Below are 22,205 nucleotides of genomic sequence, written 5' to 3' on the forward strand. Positions count from 1 at the left end.
GTTTAACTAAACACGAACATAGGATAGATGGAGATTTGCAAATTTGCGACTGTCTTCCTACACTTGGACTCGGTGCATGCGAAGATGGTAGTAACAAAGTGTGACTGATTTCATATCGTTGTACTCCCTCCGTCCCATAAAAGTTGAGACAAAACTTTTGGGCACGGAGATTAAGAATTTATATTAAATAAATAGGAGAGATGAAAAAAGTAGGAAAGATAAGAGAGAGTAAAGTAAATGATGGAATAAAATAAGAGTGATTAGATGTTTTATCTTTAGTTAAAAAAGAAATGACTCAACTTTGTTGGGACGGACTGAAAAAGAATACGACTCAACTTTTATGGGACGGAGGGAGTATTTTCTAGTGATCTTCATCTAGAAAATACGAAATTTTTGTTGGTTGCTTATAAACAGCCTCGAGAAATACCATACTTGGTGCTTGTGGATAGGGCTGTACTCCCACTCTAGAGCTCATGCTGATTGGACCAAAATGAAAAAAACGGAAATATTGATCGTCAAAATAGATATCGTTAAATATTGTAGTGTTATACCGTTGTATTTTTCTGCGATTTTGCCCAAGAAGATTCAGACTTTTTACTGATTGTCGATAAATATCGTGGGAGATATTGAACTCAGTGCCTGTGATAAAGATCGTATTTCTATCGGTCAATGCTGATTGGATTAAAATAGAAAAACGAGACTGATTATCTAACTAAGGGACTATGGAGTAGTCCTGCTAAAAAAAGAGAAAATACAATGATTGCTTTATTGACTAGTTTGCCCTCCTAAAAGATGGTCAAACTTCTCTTATTTAATCATTTCTTTGTTCTCCCATTTATTAAAGTTTTCTTCCATATGTTGAAAGTTGAAACTGTTGATGGGAATTTAATTAAGCCGAAGATTTTTGCATGGGAATACAATTAATCAATTCTTGACTTAGCTTCAATAAGAATTGAGAATCTTCGAAATGAATTATCTTAATGCTTAATTATACATGCTAAAAAAAATTAGTCGTATCTTCTTATCAATAAAATATATATGGGTTAGATACGCTTAAATACATTAATTATATCCAAATTTTGGTTTTTAATTTTATTGTTGAAAATTACATAAATTTTTTATTTTAAATGCAACATAACGTTAAATCACTGAATAATTCTATAGATAAGTAACTCAAACTTTTAGAGTTCGATATCTAAAGCTCTTGATGGAGGCTCCATGATACTAATACGTATAATATCAGGTTTTGATCTCCGAAAATGTCACGAAATTATAAAAAAAATAAAATAAAATTAGAAAACCACTACAATAACATTACATTGTGGATTCATCCTCACATCCTCACTTGCATGTGTCTTAATATGGCATTTCCCTTTTGTGACTAAGGCCCCATATTAACGTGAAGTTAGGAATAAATTCCCCACTCTATTATAGGTATATAGGTATGATATATATAGGTGAAGCATTTTTTTACCATTAAGAACTTTCAAGCCAACTTTGTTATTAATATCAAAATGTAATTACTTTACCAACTTTTGTAGAAAAGTCTCATTCATTATTTTTGATAAGATATATTACACACCGTCCTAACATATAGATAGTCACATGTCTAACTAACAAAAGGAACATACTTTAAATGAATCACTAATAAATTGTGGAGTAACGAATAAAATAGATAACTGAAGATAGACTAAAATGATTAAAGCAAATAACATAAGAAAGAGAGTGTATGATTTTTGTAGCAAAAAACAATGAGTTAACTACATCAAACGAAGTAAGAAATTCGACTCAAATAAGTTGGAATAGAACTCTGTACATGATAGGATGGTTAATACTACAAATGAAGTTGAAAGAGAGATTGCAAACAAACTTGAATACACTACAAACAAACACCACTCCACCTTAAACAACAGCCATTCTCACACAACCACCATCAGAAAATGGTTTGTCCCAACAATGTCATAATCTTGCCTAAGTCGGCTGCGTCGTCGCAGCGATGCTCCCGCTCCCAACACCCGGGTTCGTCTCCGCCATTCTAGAAGCCAAAGCAAGGATCTCGGGAGACCTCTCCCAGTTCCCACCCCTTCTCCCCCAGCTCGAGTGCATTCCACCCCGGCCTCCACCACCCTCGTCCACTCCACTCCTCGTCTCCGGATGCATTTCGCCTAATCCGCCACTTTTTCTGCTTAACCCATCGTTGCCACTGAGTTCGCCTTCGTGTTGATCTAAAACCGACCCAATATCCCCCCACACGCCCTTCCTCCCCATCTCGATGTCGTCCACACCTTTCCCCGTGTTAGGACTGTCAAAACCACCAGCCACGGACCGAGCGGGTAGAGCAGCTTCCCTCGGCACCTTGGCTCTAAAATCGTTCCTTGATGGAGGTATCGAGCCACAGAGTGTCTCAATGAAGTTCAGCACCAACCCTTTGTTGTAGGGATTGGCACGACGGTCGTATCTATATCTGAAGTTCTCGTACGTAGTCTGCAAACGAAGATGCATATTTATGCCTGCACAAAAAAATATTAAAATACGAATTTTCACACCTGATTTGTGCAGATCAGGTAGAGATGGAACGTCATAAGGCCGCCAACGAACCAAACTGCGATAAACGTGTAGATGATAAGAGCTATGGAGGCGGGGGTTTTGATCATTGCTCGCCAGATAGATATATCGTCTTTAATCATGATCCTTTTGATGTAAAACCAGCAGAAGCCGAAAACGTATCCACATAGTAGTGTGGTAGTGAAGACAAACATGAAGAAAAACCGGTAGTTTCTCTGCAGAAAAAGAGTGTAAACTTCAGAATATATACGTGCAGGAGTTCTCGAAGTCGAACCAAATTCATAAACACATAGCAATTTCAGGCAAAGCTTAACGTAAAGACAAGAATTACTTGCAAGAACCTTATAGCGTAGGTCAACGTTAGTGTCCACTATAAAGAAAAAGGCTATCGGTCACTAATATCACGAACTGTGGTCAAATTCCGGGGAACGTAAAAATCACGAACTTTCATCATGTTTGGAATTTCTCAAGATTGATGATTCCAGCAAAAATCGAATCATGCATGGCCTTTACCGATTCATATGTGACATTTATTGAATCGAATCTAATATAATCTAAGAAGAGGAAGAAATTCGGTGAAGATGACTAACAAACTTGGATACTGAACACTCAACCCTTAATTTCATCTAGGAACAAGAAAATTTTTAGATATGAAGCCTAATTATATTTGGTCAAAGGTTTAATAGCAATGTTTGCGTGATTCGTGAAATGGCATCGGTTACATCTATTTAAAGCGACATCGTTATACCGGTCCAATTAGTCCACCTAGATTATCCGGCAAGCCACATATTATTTGATTTCGTCAAGGGAAATCCCAAAACACAATCAAAGTTCATGACTTCTAGGACCAAATTTTAAGTTTGTGGGGAAAACCGGAATTCGGGCATAATTCGTGATATTATCGACCAATAACCCTTAAAGTATGCAGTATGTACCAAAGCAATTAACTTACCAGTCCTATGCACTGTCCAACCCAAGGGCAGTGGTGATCGAATCGTTCGACACAGTTATTGCATATCGAACAGTGGGAGCAACGGGGAGGTCTGTATAACATGCAGGTGTCACAGTACTTAATCTTCACTGTGGTGCCATTCACTTCTACTTCTTTAATACGAGGCAAACGTAGCTGTGGAGTTTGAGAGCCTCCAGTGTTATTATCGTCACAACCCTCAGGCTCGGGCGGATGGGCATTTCTGGGAATTATACCTGGATCTCTTCCGGAGGTCAGCAGGAGAAGCATCAAATCCTGAAATTTGAACACTTTGGCATGAAAAGCTCGACCGACGAAATAAACCATCATGTAAATGAGCGAAAAACGTGGTTAAAATCAAAGTCCAAACAAGAAGAATAACTAATAAAGGTGACTACTGCAGTGATTCGAGATTCTCAAACGATGTTGGCTTTAAACGAACTTGAGAAAAGTCGAGTAATACTATATAACAATGTCATTTACCACTGTTGACAAACATGTCTACGATGAGGGGGTGTGCGAGAGAGAGAGAGGGGACGTACACATGATGTCAAAACAATGGCGATTGTCATAACATATCCTCCCCAGTTATCGAAGGAGTCATCCATAAGCTTGTGAGCAACAAATACACAAAAAATAGAGACGGGAGCTACGATCAGGAATATAGTGAGAGCCAGTGATCTTACATCCGGCCCAAAAACAAACCTTCCTTGAAGGAAGAATTTCTGCGATAGAAAAGCAAATGATGAAACATTCAGCAACAACAGATCATCACTGCAGAATCTAAAAGAAACAACGCAACACTGAGTCATGAATCATAGTGTTAATCAATTGCATAAGTCCGTGTGTTTATTGAGCTTCACAACACACCTAACATCATGCAAATATAGAAAACAAAGCTTATCAGCAATTACGGGACTAAATGGCATCTAATTCTCAATTTACTAATAAGTGGCCTTACACTGACAAAAACTAATAAACGCTCAAATCCTAAATAAGGCTCTCAAGGGTACCTAAAACCCGAAAAAAAAAACTACCATAACATCAAGAATAAAAGCTCGAAAATTAAAAGAACTACCATAACATATTTATGCGGTGAACATAGATAATACAAGGAAGCATGTCGAATCTTTGATGAGCTAGCACAGTTAAAACCTAAAATCAAACTCTCCCCAATTGCTAATTCCCTCATTGCAAATATAGCCAAGTCTTTTTACATCTCAAACTAGCTGCACTTAGATAATACAAGGCAGCATGTCAAATCATCAATAAGCGCCCAATAAACACCTAAATCAAACATCCAAAACCACAACTAATTATCTATAAAACCAAGTCTTTTTGCATCTTAAACGCGCTGAACTTAGAAAATACAAGGCAGCAAGCCGAAATCACCAATGAGCTAGCACAATAAACACCTAAATCAAACATCCAAAACCGCAACTACTGATCCATAAAGCCAAGTCTTTTTACATCTTAAACACGCCGCACTTAGATAACACAAGGCAGCAAGCCGAATCATGAATGAGCTACCACAATAAACACCTAAATCAAACACCCAAACCCGTGATTACTGATCCATAAAGCCAAGTCCTTTTACATCTTAAACGCGCTGCACTTAGTTAATACACAGCAGCATCTCCAATCTTTGATGAGCTAGCACACTTAACACCTAAAATCAAACTCTCCATGATTGCTAATTCCCTCAATACCAATACAGCAAGAAAAACACAAACATTACCCTAAAACCCCCAAATAAAACCCTGCAAAAACTAAACTCAAATAAACATGCCCTCATCCCTAATTTACAAAGAAGAATCAATCAGAAAGCCCAAATCAGCAGAAACAAACAATCCCACAACACAACACACATATAATTAATCAAAAGAAAATAATCAAAACTCACATTGCTTCCTTTCCAAGCCTGGTATATCCGGACCTCGCCCGACCCGGTTTCGGATCCGGACTCTTTTGGGGGAGGAACCACATACATTTTGTGACCTCAGTGTCCTGCCTTGTCTCTCAAATTCCCACTAATTCTCACCATAAACAGTTTTCAACACTAAACTGAGCAGAATCCCGGCGAGAATGGAAAAAGGGCGTGTTTGGGGAAATGGGAATTGATATTTCCTGTTTCTACTTTCTTTGCCTTTTTCTTTTCTTCCTTTTTGAGCCACTATACAGGAACGCCGAACTGTCTTGGAGCCTGCTGAGTTGGCCAGTGGGTCCCAAGTCCAATCGCTAGTTACAAAAATAATAAATTTTCATTTTGGAATTGGGAAATTGGTCTCTAAAACCATGAACTTTGCCTAAAATTTGGTATTTCTCATGAACTTTGAAATTGGTATATAATATCACAAACTTTGCATTTTGTTTGGTATTTCCCACGACATGTTTATTACTATATTTGACTAACTTACGAGGCTTTTATCATACTTGACACAATTAAATCAACGTGGTTTTCAACGTGACTTTTTATGCTACATGTTATGAACTTAAAAAGTGGTTTCAAATATTATAAAACATATCACGGTTGCCTATGTTAAATAAGATTTTGATGAAAATATCTTATTTGAGTGAGTTCGGGAAATACCAAACAAAATGCAAAGTTCGTGATATTATATACCAATTTCAAAGTTCATGGAAAATACCAAATTTTAGGCAAAGTTCATGGTTTTAGAGACCAATTTTCCTTTCGAATTTGAGGATTAATTTATTTACGGCGCATTGAGTTTCATTGCATTCAAAGTCGGGATTTTTATTTATGAAGAAGTTCTACTCCCAACATTGATTTATATTTTCTAAGTTTATTCCAATTCCAATTCCAATTCCAATTCTCTCTTTCACTATAATGTAAAAATTCAATTTTGAAGATAGAAATTTTTAATTAAGTAGTCAAATTTAGTCACTCATGAATTATGGTCGAAATTCTTAGTTTTCAAATGTTATATCTACATAAAAAAACGTTATGTGTTGGTGATACTCAAAACAATGTTGATTTATAGTAGCATTTTACTTCCTTTCATTTCTAGTACACTATCTATAATAAAATTAACCCTTGTTTTATCTTTTGTCCCGAAAACTATGCTCTACAGATCTTCAACCCTCAAACTTATTAATTAATGAAGTGTTTTCCAAATTAAATTGACAAAAATGATTTTTCTTGAGTTGATTCTCTATAGATCATGAATGTGTGTAGTAAGCTTTTACTTTGATATATACTCTCAAACTTCTGCATAACATTTTAGTGCATCAACAACTAGATGCTCACTTCAAAAACAATATTTATAATAAGCAAGAAAGACATTTCTTCTCCCAACAAGCTATCGCCTTCTTTATGTACTATCGATACATAATAAAAACAATATAGCGCAAGAGCTGCAACTGCGACACTTTTCAGCGGCTCGTTCTCCACAGCGTCGCATGCCCCTTTGCGCACACCCTCTCGGGAAGGCCAAAATGCAGGAAATGCACGCCAAAACTTGGAGTTTGGACACAAAGATCTATCGATACAATCAATAAATACTGTTATCATGATCATGAATTGGTTTCATGGTGTAGTGGTTAGCACTCTGGACTTTGAATCCAGCGACCTGGGTTCGAATCCCGGTGAGACCTTTTGTTTTCATTAATTTTTTTAACTGAATTTAACTCATTTAGATGTGAATTGAAGACAAATAGTATATATTAAAATCGCCAATTTGCCATCATCTTAAATCGTAAGTAATTGATAACTACATTTTCAAATTTCAAAATTTTCAACCAATGATAAATTTATATAAATAAAAACAATTTCCCAAATATATTTCATGCAAAGATGGTGGTGATAATAATGGTAAAATTGGTATGTGGAGTGTGATTATATTTTATAATACTCCCTAAAATAGCATTACCATCTCCCTCTCCCTCTCCAAAGCAATATTTCCACCATTTTCTCTGTCCACATTTCCTCCTCCTTTAGCTCTGCCAAATCTAACTGCCATAACCACCATTTCTGTTTTCCGAAACTTCCCAAATACCCACGCAAAAATTAAAAAAATAATCGAAAATTACTGCTTGAAGGATCACTCTTTCATACCGATCCATTGAAACTTGGCAAATCTGACAAGCCTTTCCAATTCACCGACAAACCGCCATGGATTCCGACAATCCTAAGCCTGAAAACGACAGCGAAGAAGGCAAAGCTGAAATCAACGGCGCAGAATCAAAATCCACAGACGAAGAAAAGCCGGCGAAAACAGCCGATGAAGAGAACAAGGAGGGCGGCGAAGGGGCGGCGGCGGCGGTTGAATCAGAAGCTAAAGAAGGAGAAGAAGATCCACCGCCGCCTCCTTCCGCTCTCAACATCGACAAGCTCTCTCAAGAAGTCGATGGATATCTCGCCACGTTGTCTGCTCCGAAACCAGAAGACGGCGGTGGCGAATCATCTCTACCGCAAGATGTACCCAATTTTGTGAAGCAGTTTTCGCTCATGGTGGAGGCCAGAGTCGCCGATTACGACTCCTCCGACGAGAGCGTCAAATGGGGCTCTGTGCCGGAGGAGGAGTCGGCGTCGTTCCTCGACGCCATCACGCGCCTCTCCTCCCTCTCCACGGCCCTCTTGGCGTACTCCGCGCAGCCCAACATCGCCCGCTCGATCAACCGCATCAGCGCCGTGATCGAGCAGGCGATGTCCTACGTGGAGGAGGAGTTCAAGGACCTTCTGGATGAGCACAGGTTCCCTGACTCCAATCCTCCACAAAATGGAGGCGAGGGCACGGCAGGGGAAGTCGCTGTCGTGCCCCCGTCAGAGGAGGAGGTGGCGCCTGAGCAGCAGGCGCCACCTCCTTCCAAGGAAGATAATAACTTCCCGGGATACGAAGACGAGGTTCTCTCCAACTTGATAAGGCTGTCGAAGCTGATGACGGTGACCGAGTATGACACGGAGTGCCGCGAGGCCTATTTCGTCGCGCGGCGGGTCGCCCTCGATGCGGCCCTCCACAAGCTAGGGTTCGAGAAGCATAGCATCGACGACGTGCACAAGATGCAATGGGAGACTCTAGAGACAGAAATCATCTCGTGGATCAGGATATTCAAGCACTGCCCCTCGCTCTTGGCGAGCGAGGGGAGCCTGACAAGGGCAGTCTTCCCAGAACGCCCTGCCATGTCAGGACACCTCCACCTTGCACTGACACAGTGTGTGAGCGCGGCAGTCCTAAACTTTGCAGGGGCTGTCGCGCTCACAAAGAGCTCCTCAGAGAAGCTCTTCAAGTTCCTCGACATGTACGAGGCCCTACGGGACGTCATCCCCGCCCTGGGCGGGGAGGACGTCCCACAGGACTGGCGCAATGACCTCAACACCGAAAGCAGCATCATCAGATGCCGCCTCGGGGAGGCCATCACCTCCATGTTCTCAGAGCTGGAGACCTCCATCCGGACGGACGCCGGCAAGACGCCCGTCCCAGGCGGTGCCATCCACCCTCTTACACGATACACAATGAATTACATCAAACTCGCCTGCGAGTATAAGGAAACCCTAGAGCACATTTTCAAGGAGCACCACCACAGGGAGGAGTCTGGCTCTGGCTCTGGCTCAAACTCCTCCCCGTTCGCGGCGCACATGATCAAGATCATGGAGCTCCTCGACGAAAACATGGAGGCAAAGTCAAAGCTCTACAAGGACCACGCCCTCGGCGCGATCTTCTTGATGAACAACGGGAGATACGTCTTGCAGAAGGTACGAGGTTCGAACGAGATAGGTAGCCTAATCGGAGACGTGTATAGCCGAAAGAAGTCGTCCGATCTGAGGCAGTACCACAAGGTGTATCAGAGGGAGACATGGGGGAAACTGCTGAGCTACCTCCACCCGGACGGCCTCACGTCCCATGGGAAGGTGTCGAAGCCGGTGCTCAAGGAGAGATTCAAAAATTTTAATGCTATGTTTGATGAGATAAGCCGGACGCAGACGACCTGGGTCGTCTGCGACGAGCAATTACAGTCGGAGCTTAGGGTTTCGATATCGAACATGGTGGTGCCGGCGTACCGATCGTTTCTAGGGAGGTACAACCAGGTGTTTACGGCGGGGAGACAGACAGAAAAGTACGTCAAGTATCAAGGAGAGGACGTTGAGAATTCGATTGAGGAGCTCTTTGATGGCAAGAAGTGATTCAAACAAGGATTTTTTATGTATTTAATTAAATTTTTTTGTGTTGTACATACCAATCGCAACTTCATTCATCATAATACTTTAATTGTACAATGTACAACTTCAATGAATGGAAAAGTTGTAATGTTAATTATTACACCCTTTCTCACATCGAAAATGACTCATTTTCATTTTTAATTTATCTCAATCAAAATGATCTATTATTAAAAATAGAAATCAATTAATCTCAATTTTAATTCTTTTCTCTTACTTTATTCTTTCTACTTAACACACAAAATAAAATTACATAAAATCTTGTGTCGTCCAAAGTTATCTTTAGGCCTGCTTATTCGGCTGGTTCCGGTTCTACCCGGTCCGGTTGACCAGGTACCCGGTTACAAATTATCATAAATTTGGGAACCGGAACCGGAATCGGATCCGGCCGGTTTCGGTTTCGAACCGGCCGGATAAGAACCGGTCGGTTCCGGTTCGGAACCGGAACCGATTTGTAGTTTCAATTTTAATTTTTTTTAAATAATTCAACATATAGAAATATAACAATTAATACCGAAAAATTCAAATAAATACAAATCATCAAAATAACAATATTCATAATCCAATATTCCAATACCTAAAAACTATAATTCAATAAATACCTAAAATAATTAATACCTAAAAGTCCAAATAAACACAAAAAATACAAAAAATGCAAATCAACAAGATAACAATATGCATCAACCAATATTAAATACTTAAAACAATAATTTAATAAATTACTAAAAAAATCTAACACTAAAAATTACAATCTATACACGACAAAATACGAAACCAATATTCTATTAAGGCAATAATATTCAAAAGACCAAAATCTTAATTACTCTATTTTGATTTTAGAAAAAAATCGATATATTAATACATTTAATCATTCACTTTAAACTTGATTTTTTATAATAAAAAAATCTTAATTAATTATGAGTTATTTTTTAAAAATTTCAATTATTTTTGAGTTATCATAATAGGAGCGAATCAACAAATAATTTTGATCTAATAAAAGGTGCGAAAAATTGAAGATTGATCACAAAAAGTAATACTTTCTTTTTGAAAGGCAGTAATCACTTTTGCTAATAGGATAATCAAAAATATTTTATGAATAATAAAACAAATGAAATATGCTTAGTTTATTATTTTAATTTATATTTAAATTTTATAATATCTAAAATTGATATATTATTCGGTTCCGTGTAAGAATCGGTCGGTTCCGGGTAGAACCGGAACCGGAATTTTCAAAAGCATAAGAACCGGAACCGGAACCGGTTTTTCCGGTTCCCAGTTCCTCAATTACCCGACCGGTTCCGGTTCCGGTTCCGGTACCGGGTACCCGAGAACCGGAGAACCGGTTAAGCAGGCCTAGTTATCTTCCTTGGGATAGATGCAATAATTAATTGTAGAATCAGAATATACTATAAATATGTTGATTGATTAATGGTATATTGATTTGTTGGGAGATGTCTTTTACAAGACCAAGGGAGTAACATAATAAGATTATACTCTAAATAATTTTTTCATGCAATAAAATATATCTAGATTTTTATCTTCTTCCTAAAGTTTGAAATCGTTATCTCTTCCTTTACATTCACAAAGTCGACTCTTGTTGTTGGATTGATTGAATAAGGACATATTTTACATTTTATAATAGTAACTATATCTTTCCTTCTCATGCATTCGTGTATTTTCTCACCATTCTATTCATTATTAGGTATATTTATAAAATATCATGTGTTAATTTATAAATTTGCATCTATGAGTCCAATTTACTCTCCAAAATTCACTCTCTTTTATATTATTCGCTCTACTTAACACAAAAATTAAAGTTACATCAAATCCTGTACCGTCCAAGAAAGGGGTAAGGGTACAGGTGCCCACGGTTCCGGAACCGCCAGTTCCGATTTTGGAAATTGCCGAACCGGACCTGAACCGCGAGGGTGTTTCGCGGTTACAGTTCCGGTTCCAAAATCGGCGGTTTTGGTTCGGTTCCGAGCCGGCGGTTTTGGTTTCGGTTTTGAACCGGCGGTTTTTCGATGGTTTTTTACGATTTTTCACGGTTCCGACCTGTCGGCCTTTTGCGGTTCCGGCTTAGTTTCACGGTTTTTCAGCAGTTTTTCGCGTATCCGGTTTGAAACCGCCCAGAACCGGCGGTTCCGGCACAGTTTCGGTTCGAATTGTTTTGAACCTGAATCGAACCATGGTTCAAAACTCGACAGTTTCGATTCGAGTAAATTCTCACGGTTTTGGTTTTAACCGCCGGTTTGGTATACTTTGGGCAGTTCTAGGTAAGGGATCATCTTTCTTGGGATGAAGGGAGTAAATTAATTATTCCACGTATTACATCAATTCCAACAAATATAAGATCACAAGTCAGTCGATGACATTTATTACAAACTAGGAGTATATAGAAAAGAAAGTATGGAATAGTTCATAGGTAGTATATACTATCACTTTGGACTTCGCTGGGGTACAGACCTAGCTGTAATCCAAAGGAGATCAAAGTACCACGGGAAGTGATTAACGGCGAACAATATCACCGGCAAGCAGGCCACGAGATAAAACGGGAAAGCAGGGTAATGCACTTTATTCTTGAGGATCAAGAAATTGCAGGCGCAGAAAGACAGCAGCATCGAACCTATGGAGGCGAAGAGCGACGTCAGCCCGACCAGCAGTTTCCTCGGCAGGTTCGTGCCGAAGTCTTTCTGCTGGAATTTAGAAGTCAGGATGGCGAGGAACATGATCAAGGAGGTCACCGAGAAGCAGAGGGCGAGGAGGGAGGAGATGGAGAAGATGCTGAAGGCCATCTCGTTTTCCCAGTTTGGGGTGCCACCTCCGCCCGGGACTGTGGCGGAGGTGGAGAAGGCCACCGTGGCGATGAGGCTCGCCACCACGGAGCAGGACTGGGAGGTGCTGGTGAGCCACTTGCCGGCCTCCTTGGCGAGGCCGTCGTGGGTCTGGTAGAATATTTCCCTCGGGGTTTTCGACCCGTTCCGAGCGGGGCGATCTGGCATCGACTTCTTCACAAACTGCACCCAATTGAGATTCAACAAACAAATGGAAGAAACTATTTAGATAAAACTGAAATCACCATATAAGTCTAACCGGTTAGACTATAAAAAAAGAAAGAAAAAAGAAAGGACCATCAATATATCTAGGCTAAAAGAATTTGGTTTATGATGGAAGACTGGGTCAATCCAATCATAAAAAAAAAATTCAATCCTTCTAAGGTTTGAGGAAGAGTGTTGGTAAATGAAACAAATGAATATAACAATTATCTCACATCACATTAGTGTAAAGAGAGCATTTTAAACTAGGGTAAATTCGAAAAAAATATATGAAGTTTGGTCAAATTCCGATTTATCTGTAACTATAAAAAATGGCCAATTATGTCATAACTTTGATATTTTTCTCAATTGTCTCATAACAAAAAATTTCATCATGCTACGTGTAATGCGTGTATGTGTAAAAATTAAAGACATAATTGACTAAATGTAATAAACGACGTCATTTAAATAACCAAATGTTTAGTTCGCATAATATTTTTCGTTTGCCAAAATCATAGATAGTCCCTTTGTCCCAAGATAAGCGAAACACTTCTTTTGGGCATGAGATTTAAGGAATTAATATTTAAATAGTTAAAGTGGAGAGAGTAAAGCTTGAGAGAGAAAAATAGAGGAGTGAAGAGGTAATAAAATAGGCGGAGAATAAAGTAAGAGATGATTTTTTGCTAAAATAGAAATGACTCACTTACGAGACATCTCAAAAAGAAATACAACTTGTTTATCTTGGGACGGAGAGAGTGCATAATTTTCCCCAAATCATAGAATATGAGACAATTGAAAAGAAAGTCAAAGTTATGATATAATTGACCGTTTTTAAAGTTACGAGATAGACCACAATTTTACCAAATTTCATGGTTTTTTTTGTTCATTTAACCTTAAAGCTAGTATGGTATATACCTGATACCACTTGAGCTCCCATTGCATGAGCAGGAACGAGCCATGGCTTATACTCACCAGCCATAGCAGCAAGGTGCAATGCGCTATTGCCCTTCTTATCAGTTTCCAAAAGGATCGTATCTCTCATTTTGTCCCAATCAACCAAGAACTTGTACACGTGTGGCTGCCGATACTGCACTGCAATCAAAACCACATTCTTACCTTCAACATTCTTGTCGTGGATCGCCACCGGAACCCGCGCCAAAATCCCCTCCACCATCTCGACTATCCCGTTCTTGGCCGCGTCGAGGATGGGCGTCGCCACCTCTGCATCAGAGGTGGCAGCAATTTCGCAGATGTCGTTGGCGTCGTCGTCGTCGTCATATAGATTCTCTTCACTATAACCAATGGCGGGTTTTTTATTGGCGGGGCGCATTCCGTCGTATTGACTTAGATTTGAGACGCCATTTACAAGTTTCCCCAAAATTTGGATTGACCAAAAATGTCTTGTCTTCTTCTCTTTAATCTCGGCCACTCGTTTTGAGCCTGATAAGATTGGAATCACACAACTCAAAACTTAGTTAGGTTTCGTTGGAGTTTGATCTAATCCAAATCCATTTAGGCTCCGCTTCGTATACAGAATTGGAATTAAAATTTTATGGAACCGTAATTCAACTTTAAATATTTTGTTCGGTAATAATGATGTAAAAAATTGATATGAAGTGCATGTGTAGTATGTGTGTGTTGTTTGTACTTTAACTATTTGGAATTCTAATTATCTACTTTTGATTGGAGGGTTTTGATTTATGAAAACTAGATTTAAATACAGAAATGCAGAACCAAATCATACGTAGGACATTTTTAGGTCATACTTTGTTTAATTTTAGGTCATGCTAACAAAGCATGACCTAAAATGATCTTAAAATGACATTAAACCCAAATATTATAATATGACCTAAAACTACTTAATTATGACCTTCCGTGCTTTTGGTTAATTATTGACCATTAGATCATTTAATCCTAGGGCCAAGACTTGGGCTGCATTTCTGGATTTAAATGCATTCTTGTTTTGATCATATTCCTTGGATATGAAGTTCAAATTATGGAATTAATTAGAATTTTTTTGAATTTTAATTCAATTTCAAATCCAAATGGATACTTTGTACTACCAAACATTGGAATTGGAAATTCCGTAGGCTCAGTTCCATGGTACCGAACAGCCCCTTAAATATTTTTAAAATATCAAATTTGTACTATTTGATTTTGATTTCATAGAGTGAATACAACGTACCTATTCCAAGGATTGCCAGCATTGGTTTGGATATTAACTTGACAAAGTTAATAAAAACGACGTAGGTCTTGGGAAGGATTTCATGTCCATTGGCCACGCGTTAGGTTAATTCCTCTACGGATAGAACAAATGAAATTAACTTAGTTTAGTTGTACAAATTTAAGGTTCAATATAAAAATATAAAATATGCTACACACGTACATGTCGACATTAATTGAGGCAGTATTACTATATTATTAGTGTCTATATTAAACGTGATTTAATTAGTGTAAGATGGGTACGTATTTATTTGCAAAATAAGTAAAGTTTTATGCACAAATTAGTTTGGCATGCATGATAATGATAATGATACACAACTTAGGTGGTAAGACATTTTCCTTCCGATCAATAAATTGGGGGTTTGAATCATCACAACTATGAGGGTAATTGAGAAACCATTATTGATATTTATTAACGAAAAAAGAAGTTAGTATTTGACCTTTTTTATCCCATTCATATTGGCGTCGCTCTGCATTTGCAGTCCTGCTTCCACACAAGACAATCACTGAAAACAAAGGAGGAGGTAGCAAACTCAACCCTTACACAGTTACAGGTAGGACAATTTTTTACAAATCAAAGTTTGATCAAAATTGATGTATTTTTTCCATTTTATTGAAATGAAACCTCTTTGAGCAGGATACAACTTTTCGAAATAAAGGCTACAAGTAATACTACTACTATTTAGTTCTGAATGCTCACTTAGTTTGTCAACAAAACCGTTTTTTGGAGTTTCGAGCTTCGCTTTCTTGTCATTGCCTATATTTTCTTCGTCGTGTTTCTGGCTGCTGTGACTGTTCACTGCGAAAAAATACAAAAAAAGCTTTAGGTTTAAACCTTATAATTTCAAATTAACTGTTCGGTATCACAAAAATATTTCACGCATGGACCCACAATACCACAAAACACTACAAATAACGTACACATTCACTCCATCTCCATTTTACTTTACTAATATTGCATTTAAACCCGAGCCATTTTCCAAGTTTCTATTTTTAGAAAAGGGGAGAGTATATACTTACATAGCCTTCGCAATATATTCCACAGTTGATTGAAGGTTACGAGGCAGGTATGATAATTCTCTGGATAATTTGCATCTTCCTTGTATTGAAGATCCGCCGCAGCTTGATTGGGCATCATCGAATGAGGCACCTTATCAACAAATATGCCTTTGACAAGGAATTTTCAAAAACCATGCTACCGTTAATAGAGGTTCTTATATTAACAAAACAAAAATAAAATCAAAACAAACTCATTCTTTGTCCAATGTTGCAATAAAAATGCTTCAAAATCGGTACGATGAAGGTAGCCACAAAGTTTTCGGTTCACGATTTCAGTGCTAAATTTTACTGTGCGCCCATGGCCACGTTTGTTTGTCATGATTTTGTCTGTGAAAGTAATTCAATTTCTTGATTATAATAGTAATAGTTTTATTATTATACTTTTTTATTGCTATAATGTTTTTAATTAATAACTTATCAAGAAAAGTTTGACGTGATTACAAATTATTATTATTATTATTTGATATTCATTAGGAGAATATTAAACTAATTTTAGAATTATGAATCATACTTAATTATAATTATAATAAATTATTATAGTATTTATTACTAATTTTTATTAGTATGTCTATTAACCTCTCTAGAAAGTTTTAATGTAACTACTTATTGAATTTGATTAATGAATATAGATAGTCTAAGAGGAATCGTATTTCCTTAAATAAGAATTATAGTCTCCAACAATATTACTTTCCTGATAAATAAAAATTATTTAAAGACTCACAATGATAGATGAGTTTATCAATGCCTCTAATTTTGCTTCCACTTTCAAAGGCAGATGGCTTGTTCGCCAGAATATGTAGCGGCGACACACCGTCCTTGTTGCGAGCTGCAACTAGCTTATTGTAGACTGTCATAATATCATAAGCCAAATCTGCAACCAAAAAGATTCAAAGAAATGAATTCCACAGGTACAAAATAAGAGAAACATAAAAGCATTCACAGTAGGAAGAGTCCTCCCACAACCTTCTCTCTTCTAACACCTTTTCACAGCTTTTCTAACAACCCTCCAATTTAATTTATTTTAATTATTGGTATTTATTAAATAGTTAAAAAATAAATTGCAGTGAATTATAGGGGAGCATTAGGGTGCATCCATAATTAGAGTCACAACGTACATCCAATCCCGTGCTGCCACGTGGCACAAAACATGTAATGTTGTAAATACAAAAATGCAATATACATTTGTGAAATTGTAGATGGATTTCTGCAAATTGCATTTTATATTGTTAAGTTTTGCATTTTAACATAAATTGTCTATGCAAAATAAACTATAATCTGTCTATATATAAAATACAAATTAAACACTCTATATCTTTAATATAGAACTCAACAAAAAAAAATGCAATCTGTCTATAACTAAAATGCAATATGCCGAAATCTATTTGTAACTCCTACACATATATATTGCATTTTAGTGTTTACAATATTGAATGTTTCGTGCCACGTGCCGGCACGTGATTGGATGTACGTTATAACTTCCGTCCCATTGGTGCCTGCCGGAGCCGTCCCATGGCTGAAGCCGCAATAGGGCTATCCCGCACGACAATGGGATGAGTGCTCTAAGATGATTAGATTAACATAAAAGTTAGTACTCCCTCTGTCCCGGCTAAGATGACACATTGCTTAGCCGGCACGGGGTTTTAGAAATTATTGGTTAAAATGTTTAATTGGAGAGAGAAAAGGTGAGTGTAAATATTAAAGTAGAGAGATAAAGAAATATGAATATTTTAATATGAGTGAGAAAAAGTGGTTGAGTGTATTAATCGGAGAGAGAAAATTTCTAAAAAAGGAAATGTGTCATCTTAGTTGGGACAAACTAAAAAGAAAAACGTGTCATCTTAAGCGGGACGAATGGAGTACCTTATTAAATGTTCCATATTTTTAATAAGGGCTAATGATAGTAATCCCTCCGTCCCAACTAAGTTGAGACATAACTTTTGGACACGAAGATTAAAAAGTTATGTCGAAAAATAGGAGAGATGAATAAAGTATGAAAGATAAAGAGACGGTAAAGTAGGTAATAGAATAATGTAATAGTGATTGGATGTTTTGTTTTTAGTCAAAAAAGGAATACGACTCAACTTAGTTGAGACGAATGGAGTAGTAATTTTGAAGAAATGGAAAAATGAGATGGAAAGAGACGAAAATACCCCCCTTCGAGGCAGGCATGCAGAATAGTGTCTCCGTCTCTTCCCCTGCAATAACGGTACCCTTCATCACCTACACAAAGCGAGTGCAGGGCATAAAACGACTCCTTCCGGCCGTGGAGGGCGGCGACGATGCAATGGCACAAGTCAGCGTTGCCGAGATGGGCAGCAAGGTGAAGAGGCATGTCGCCGCGTTTGTTGTACGCCCAGAGGGCTCCTTTTGTTTGGTAGACGATATCGACGAGCGCTTTCGCGATGGACGCCTCGCCGTTAGAGATGGCTATGTGCAGCGCGGTGTCGCAGGAGTTGCCCATTCTGAAGGTATGCAATTCTTCGCTTTCTTTGTATGCTCTGATCACTTCCTCCCAATTGTTTCTGTTAACTTCCCGGTATAATCTATCTCTCGATGACATTGTGCTAAGTGGGAGATAGAGGAGGAATGACTTGTGCTCTTTTCAGTGTTACTACAAATCTCTAATTTATGGACTAGAATTGACACACTGTTATATATTCCTTTTTTTTTTTTTTTTTTTTTATCATTGTTTTGGAATAAAGATGCAGAATATAATTAAAGTGCTGGCTGGCTTCTCACATAACTGCATAACACAACAAAGCGAATTATACATGTAGAAACTGCAGAATGTGCAAACCTAGCCCACATCGGATTACAAAGAGAAGTTGGAAATGGTATATAGTTTCAAAAATAAATCCGTGCAGACAAGCTAGACACAAAATGGACAATATAAAATTGATGTTGTAGTCGACGGTACTATGCTCTAATTTTTTAGATATAATTATATACTCCCTCCGTCCACACCCAATAATTTTGATAGTGAAAGGGAAAATAGTTGTAATATATATAGCACTCCCTTCATTCGTTGAAAATATGTACCGGATATTACTATTTTTTTCATTTTTAGTCTCTATATGTATATGAAAATTGTCTCATTTTTTTTCATTTTGAAATGTACTAAAAAATAGTCCCATTTCAAATATAGAAAATTCCTCTTAAATCATTACCATTACACTTATTTCTACTTATTTACAGCTTGTACCTATCATCTATTTCTCTTTCATATTTTACTCACTTTTTATTTGTCTCTCATACTTTACTCATTTTTTCTTTTTCTTTCTTACTTTATCAATTTATTATAAAAATTCTTGTCATGCACAAATAACACTATTTTTCATGGATGGATGGAGTATAATTTATAACTTAGAAAATATGTTAGCACTAATAGTATGAACTCATTATTCATTAATACTACTTTCTCTGCATTTTTTTCTCTCTTATTTTACCAATTATGTTTTGAATTCGTAAACAAACGGAATATTAGTTTAAGGTGAATAAATATGAGAGAAAAAATAAATATTATAGCATAGGGTGGTGATAAAATGCAAACTTATATATTATACAAACTCAAAACTCCTCAACACAGTTTCAACACAGTTTCAATACAATATCAACACAGTGTAAAATTTTAAGATTTTAATGTCAACACAATATCAACACAACATCAATCATTGACTACTGTTGAAATTCTGTTGACATTTTCCTGTTGATGCTTTTTTGTGATCTATTTTTGACATTTTTCAATGGTCCAGATCATAGTTTTGAGTTTGTACAATATTTAGAGTTTTCATTTGATCACATTCCTACTCCTATATTTGATATAAAGAGTTGCACAATAAACACCAGGAGATACATTGATCAGTGAGGGGAAGAAGAACTTGGCTATTACGATTCCTCTCAATCTTCAAGCTCTTTTCATCGTATAGTGACGCGATAAATTCTAAACTTAAAATCCTAGATACGCCACAATAATACAGTCACCATCACGAAAGGAACAAGAAAGTCACCATTATTCCTTTCTTTTCTTTTAATTGTTGTTGTGGATATAAAGAAAAAGAATATAATTAGAGTGCTGGTTGTCTTCAGCTTTATTTTGTACTACAAATTTTCCTTTACAATGCTCCATCACATTAATCACACCTATCATATTTATTTTTGTACATAAATATAAAATTATATGCATACATATCCAATTCTAAAACAGTCTCGTGTTCCAAGGCTTTGGCCTTTATGTTTTGACATCTTATGCAAATATATTTTCTCTGTATTATTTTCATAATAAAAAAAATTTGTTACTTTGCTCTCTTGAAAATATGGCTTCTTCTAGGAATAAAATGAGGGAAAAATGTTTCAAGAGAATTTCATTTATTGACCGAATGGATATTACAACAATCAATATGTATTTTATGTTGGAAAAATTGGTTTTAAGCTAACGGGTCATAATTAATTTGGTGGTTTTGAGCTCGTAGTTAGTTTCTTAAAAAGTTTGATGGTTGTATACTTTATATTTAATTCTGTGTAAATAAAATGGTTGGGGATTTTCTGACGTTGTTATTAGATAATCATAACTTGTTTTCAAAACCAATTCTCGGTGAGTGAAAAATGATATTGTAACATTCCAGATTTTAGAACCCTAAATTTTGAGCCCTAGAATTTATTTTTGATGACGTGGCATCGAGAATGCTTTTATTTCGCGAGTTGATATGATCGATTTGAGTTAGGGTTTGTGTGAAAGTTTGAAAAGTCAAACTATTTAATTTAATGATGTGGCATGTGATATATTAAGATATGAGGCTATGTGGCAATTTAATTGTTTATGGGTGAGTGAGAATATTAGAGAAAATTTCCATAAATACTTGTCACCCTAATTCTTATAATTTTCGAACCCTAGACCCCTTGGGGGAAGAATTTCTATTTCTCCGGAATTTATTTAATCCTTGGAAAAATCGAGCCCCTTATTCTTCTAGTGATTTTCGAAAATCACTATATTTGGGAAGGAAGGAATTGTTTTATTTTATTTGGTTCCTTAATTGATTTCCTTCCATACCTAGAATTTAATTATTCTACCAAATCTTTCCATATTTCAAGAGAACCTTACCATACCTTATTTTAGTTATTAGTCAAAAATCCATACCTTATTTATGAGGCATAGTACACGCCTATTTTCAATGCAAGAGGGAGAATTTTTATTTTTATTCTACTCCATGATATTTTATTCTACTTGGAAAATATACCAAAAACAAAACCATGGCTAATTACCTAGCCTAATTTTCGAAAAAATAGGAGATATTGCCATCTTCTATTTTTGTTAATTCTTCTTCCCTACTTCACCATATTATTTTATTCTATTTATTTATAAGGCAAAAGATCTCACCAAATATTCTATTCTTATTACCTAAAGATCTCATTGGACTCTATAAATAAGAACCAAAAACCCCAACCCTAGCCCCCATATTTTCGGCCCCCTCACCCCCATACACTCTCTCAATATTTCTTCTACATTACTCCATTAATCCTTCACCCTTTGAGAAGAAATTGAAGTTTAATCCAAGAACTTTGAAGAATCAAGGCTAATACTTGTTTTCTACCGATTGTTTTTCGCTAAAAAGGTATTTTCGATTAAGAGTTATGTTTGTTCTTCTTCTACCTCTTCTTTTCTTCTTCGAACCGATTAATCGGTCTTCTTGAACCCTCATGCATCTTGGTTGAGTGAAAGAGGGATAAAAGGGGATGTGGGAACGTGTGTGTGTGTGTGCCGAGTGTGTGTATGGCGTGTGTGTGTGTGTACCGCGTGTGTGTGTGTTGTTGTGTGGTGTAGTGTGTGCTTGATAGTTAAATAATATGGTGTGATAAACATGATCTTGATTAATTAGTAATGATAAGATAAATCGTTGGGAAGAGGGAAAAAGTAATGAGACATGCATGAGTAAGAGTGGTGTTGAACCTAATTTGTGATATGTGCCTATGTGATTAAAAGGTGAAACTTTGGTTGCGAAGCCGGATAAAGGAAAAGCAAATCTACTTGAAAACTAAGCAATCAAGGTGGGCTTTACTCTTAAAACTCTCTTTTATTTTGTCAAAATGTTGTTTGGTGTTATAAGGGTGGTTTAACTGTTATGCCATGCCTATGTTTGTTTTAATGTGATTGTTGGATATGCTTATACGAATTCGGGTCTGA

At 37.1% G+C, this 22,205-nt stretch overlaps 1 protein-coding gene, 1 non-coding gene and 2 pseudogenes across 3 annotated transcripts; 2 read left to right on the plus strand and 2 right to left on the minus strand.

Moving 5' to 3' along the window:
• Nucleotides 1-1,696: 1,696 nt before the first annotated feature.
• Nucleotides 1,697-5,694, minus strand: LOC125216664 (putative protein S-acyltransferase 7). The gene is made up of 5 exons (XM_048118422.2): nucleotides 5,439-5,694; nucleotides 4,078-4,260; nucleotides 3,518-3,811; nucleotides 2,547-2,780; nucleotides 1,697-2,484 (listed from the first exon to the last, which is right to left on the minus strand). The coding sequence occupies exons 1-5, from the start codon at nucleotides 5,523-5,525 to the stop codon at nucleotides 1,972-1,974; spliced, it is 1,311 nt and encodes a 436-aa protein (XP_047974379.1). The 5' UTR covers nucleotides 5,526-5,694; the 3' UTR covers nucleotides 1,697-1,971.
• A 1,384-nt stretch (nucleotides 5,695-7,078) lies between these two features.
• Nucleotides 7,079-7,150, plus strand: TRNAQ-UUG (transfer RNA glutamine (anticodon UUG)). The gene has a single exon. It is a non-coding gene; the product is annotated as a tRNA-Gln (tRNA).
• A 517-nt stretch (nucleotides 7,151-7,667) lies between these two features.
• On the plus strand, nucleotides 7,668-9,794 carry LOC125209947 (exocyst complex component EXO70C2 pseudogene; annotated as a pseudogene).
• A 2,222-nt stretch (nucleotides 9,795-12,016) lies between these two features.
• Nucleotides 12,017-18,587, minus strand: LOC125209948 (uncharacterized; annotated as a pseudogene). The gene is made up of 6 exons (XR_016136266.1): nucleotides 18,178-18,587; nucleotides 16,749-16,915; nucleotides 15,989-16,135; nucleotides 15,594-15,767; nucleotides 13,661-14,185; nucleotides 12,017-12,727 (listed from the first exon to the last, which is right to left on the minus strand). The product of XR_016136266.1 is annotated as an uncharacterized LOC125209948 (transcript).
• Between the last annotated feature and the right edge of the window lie 3,618 nt (nucleotides 18,588-22,205).

This window comes from Salvia hispanica, chromosome 3, assembly GCF_029641045.1.
Source record: "Salvia hispanica isolate PSC_SH4W2 chromosome 3, Shi_PSC_v1, whole genome shotgun sequence".
Lineage (NCBI taxonomy): Eukaryota > Viridiplantae > Streptophyta > Magnoliopsida > Lamiales > Lamiaceae > Salvia > Salvia hispanica.

Coding starts and splice junctions, on each gene's coding strand:
- LOC125216664 (XM_048118422.2), bottom strand. CDS start 5,525: ATGTATGTGGTTCCTCCCCCAAAAGAGTCCGGATCCGAAACCGGGTCG. Junction 3,812..4,077: donor CCATTGTTTTGACATCATGT/GTACGTCCCCTC, acceptor TTCAAATTTCAG/GATTTGATGCTTCTCCTGCT. Junction 2,781..3,517: donor TTGGACAGTGCATAGGACTG/GTAAGTTAATTG, acceptor CTTTTTCTGCAG/AGAAACTACCGGTTTTTCTT.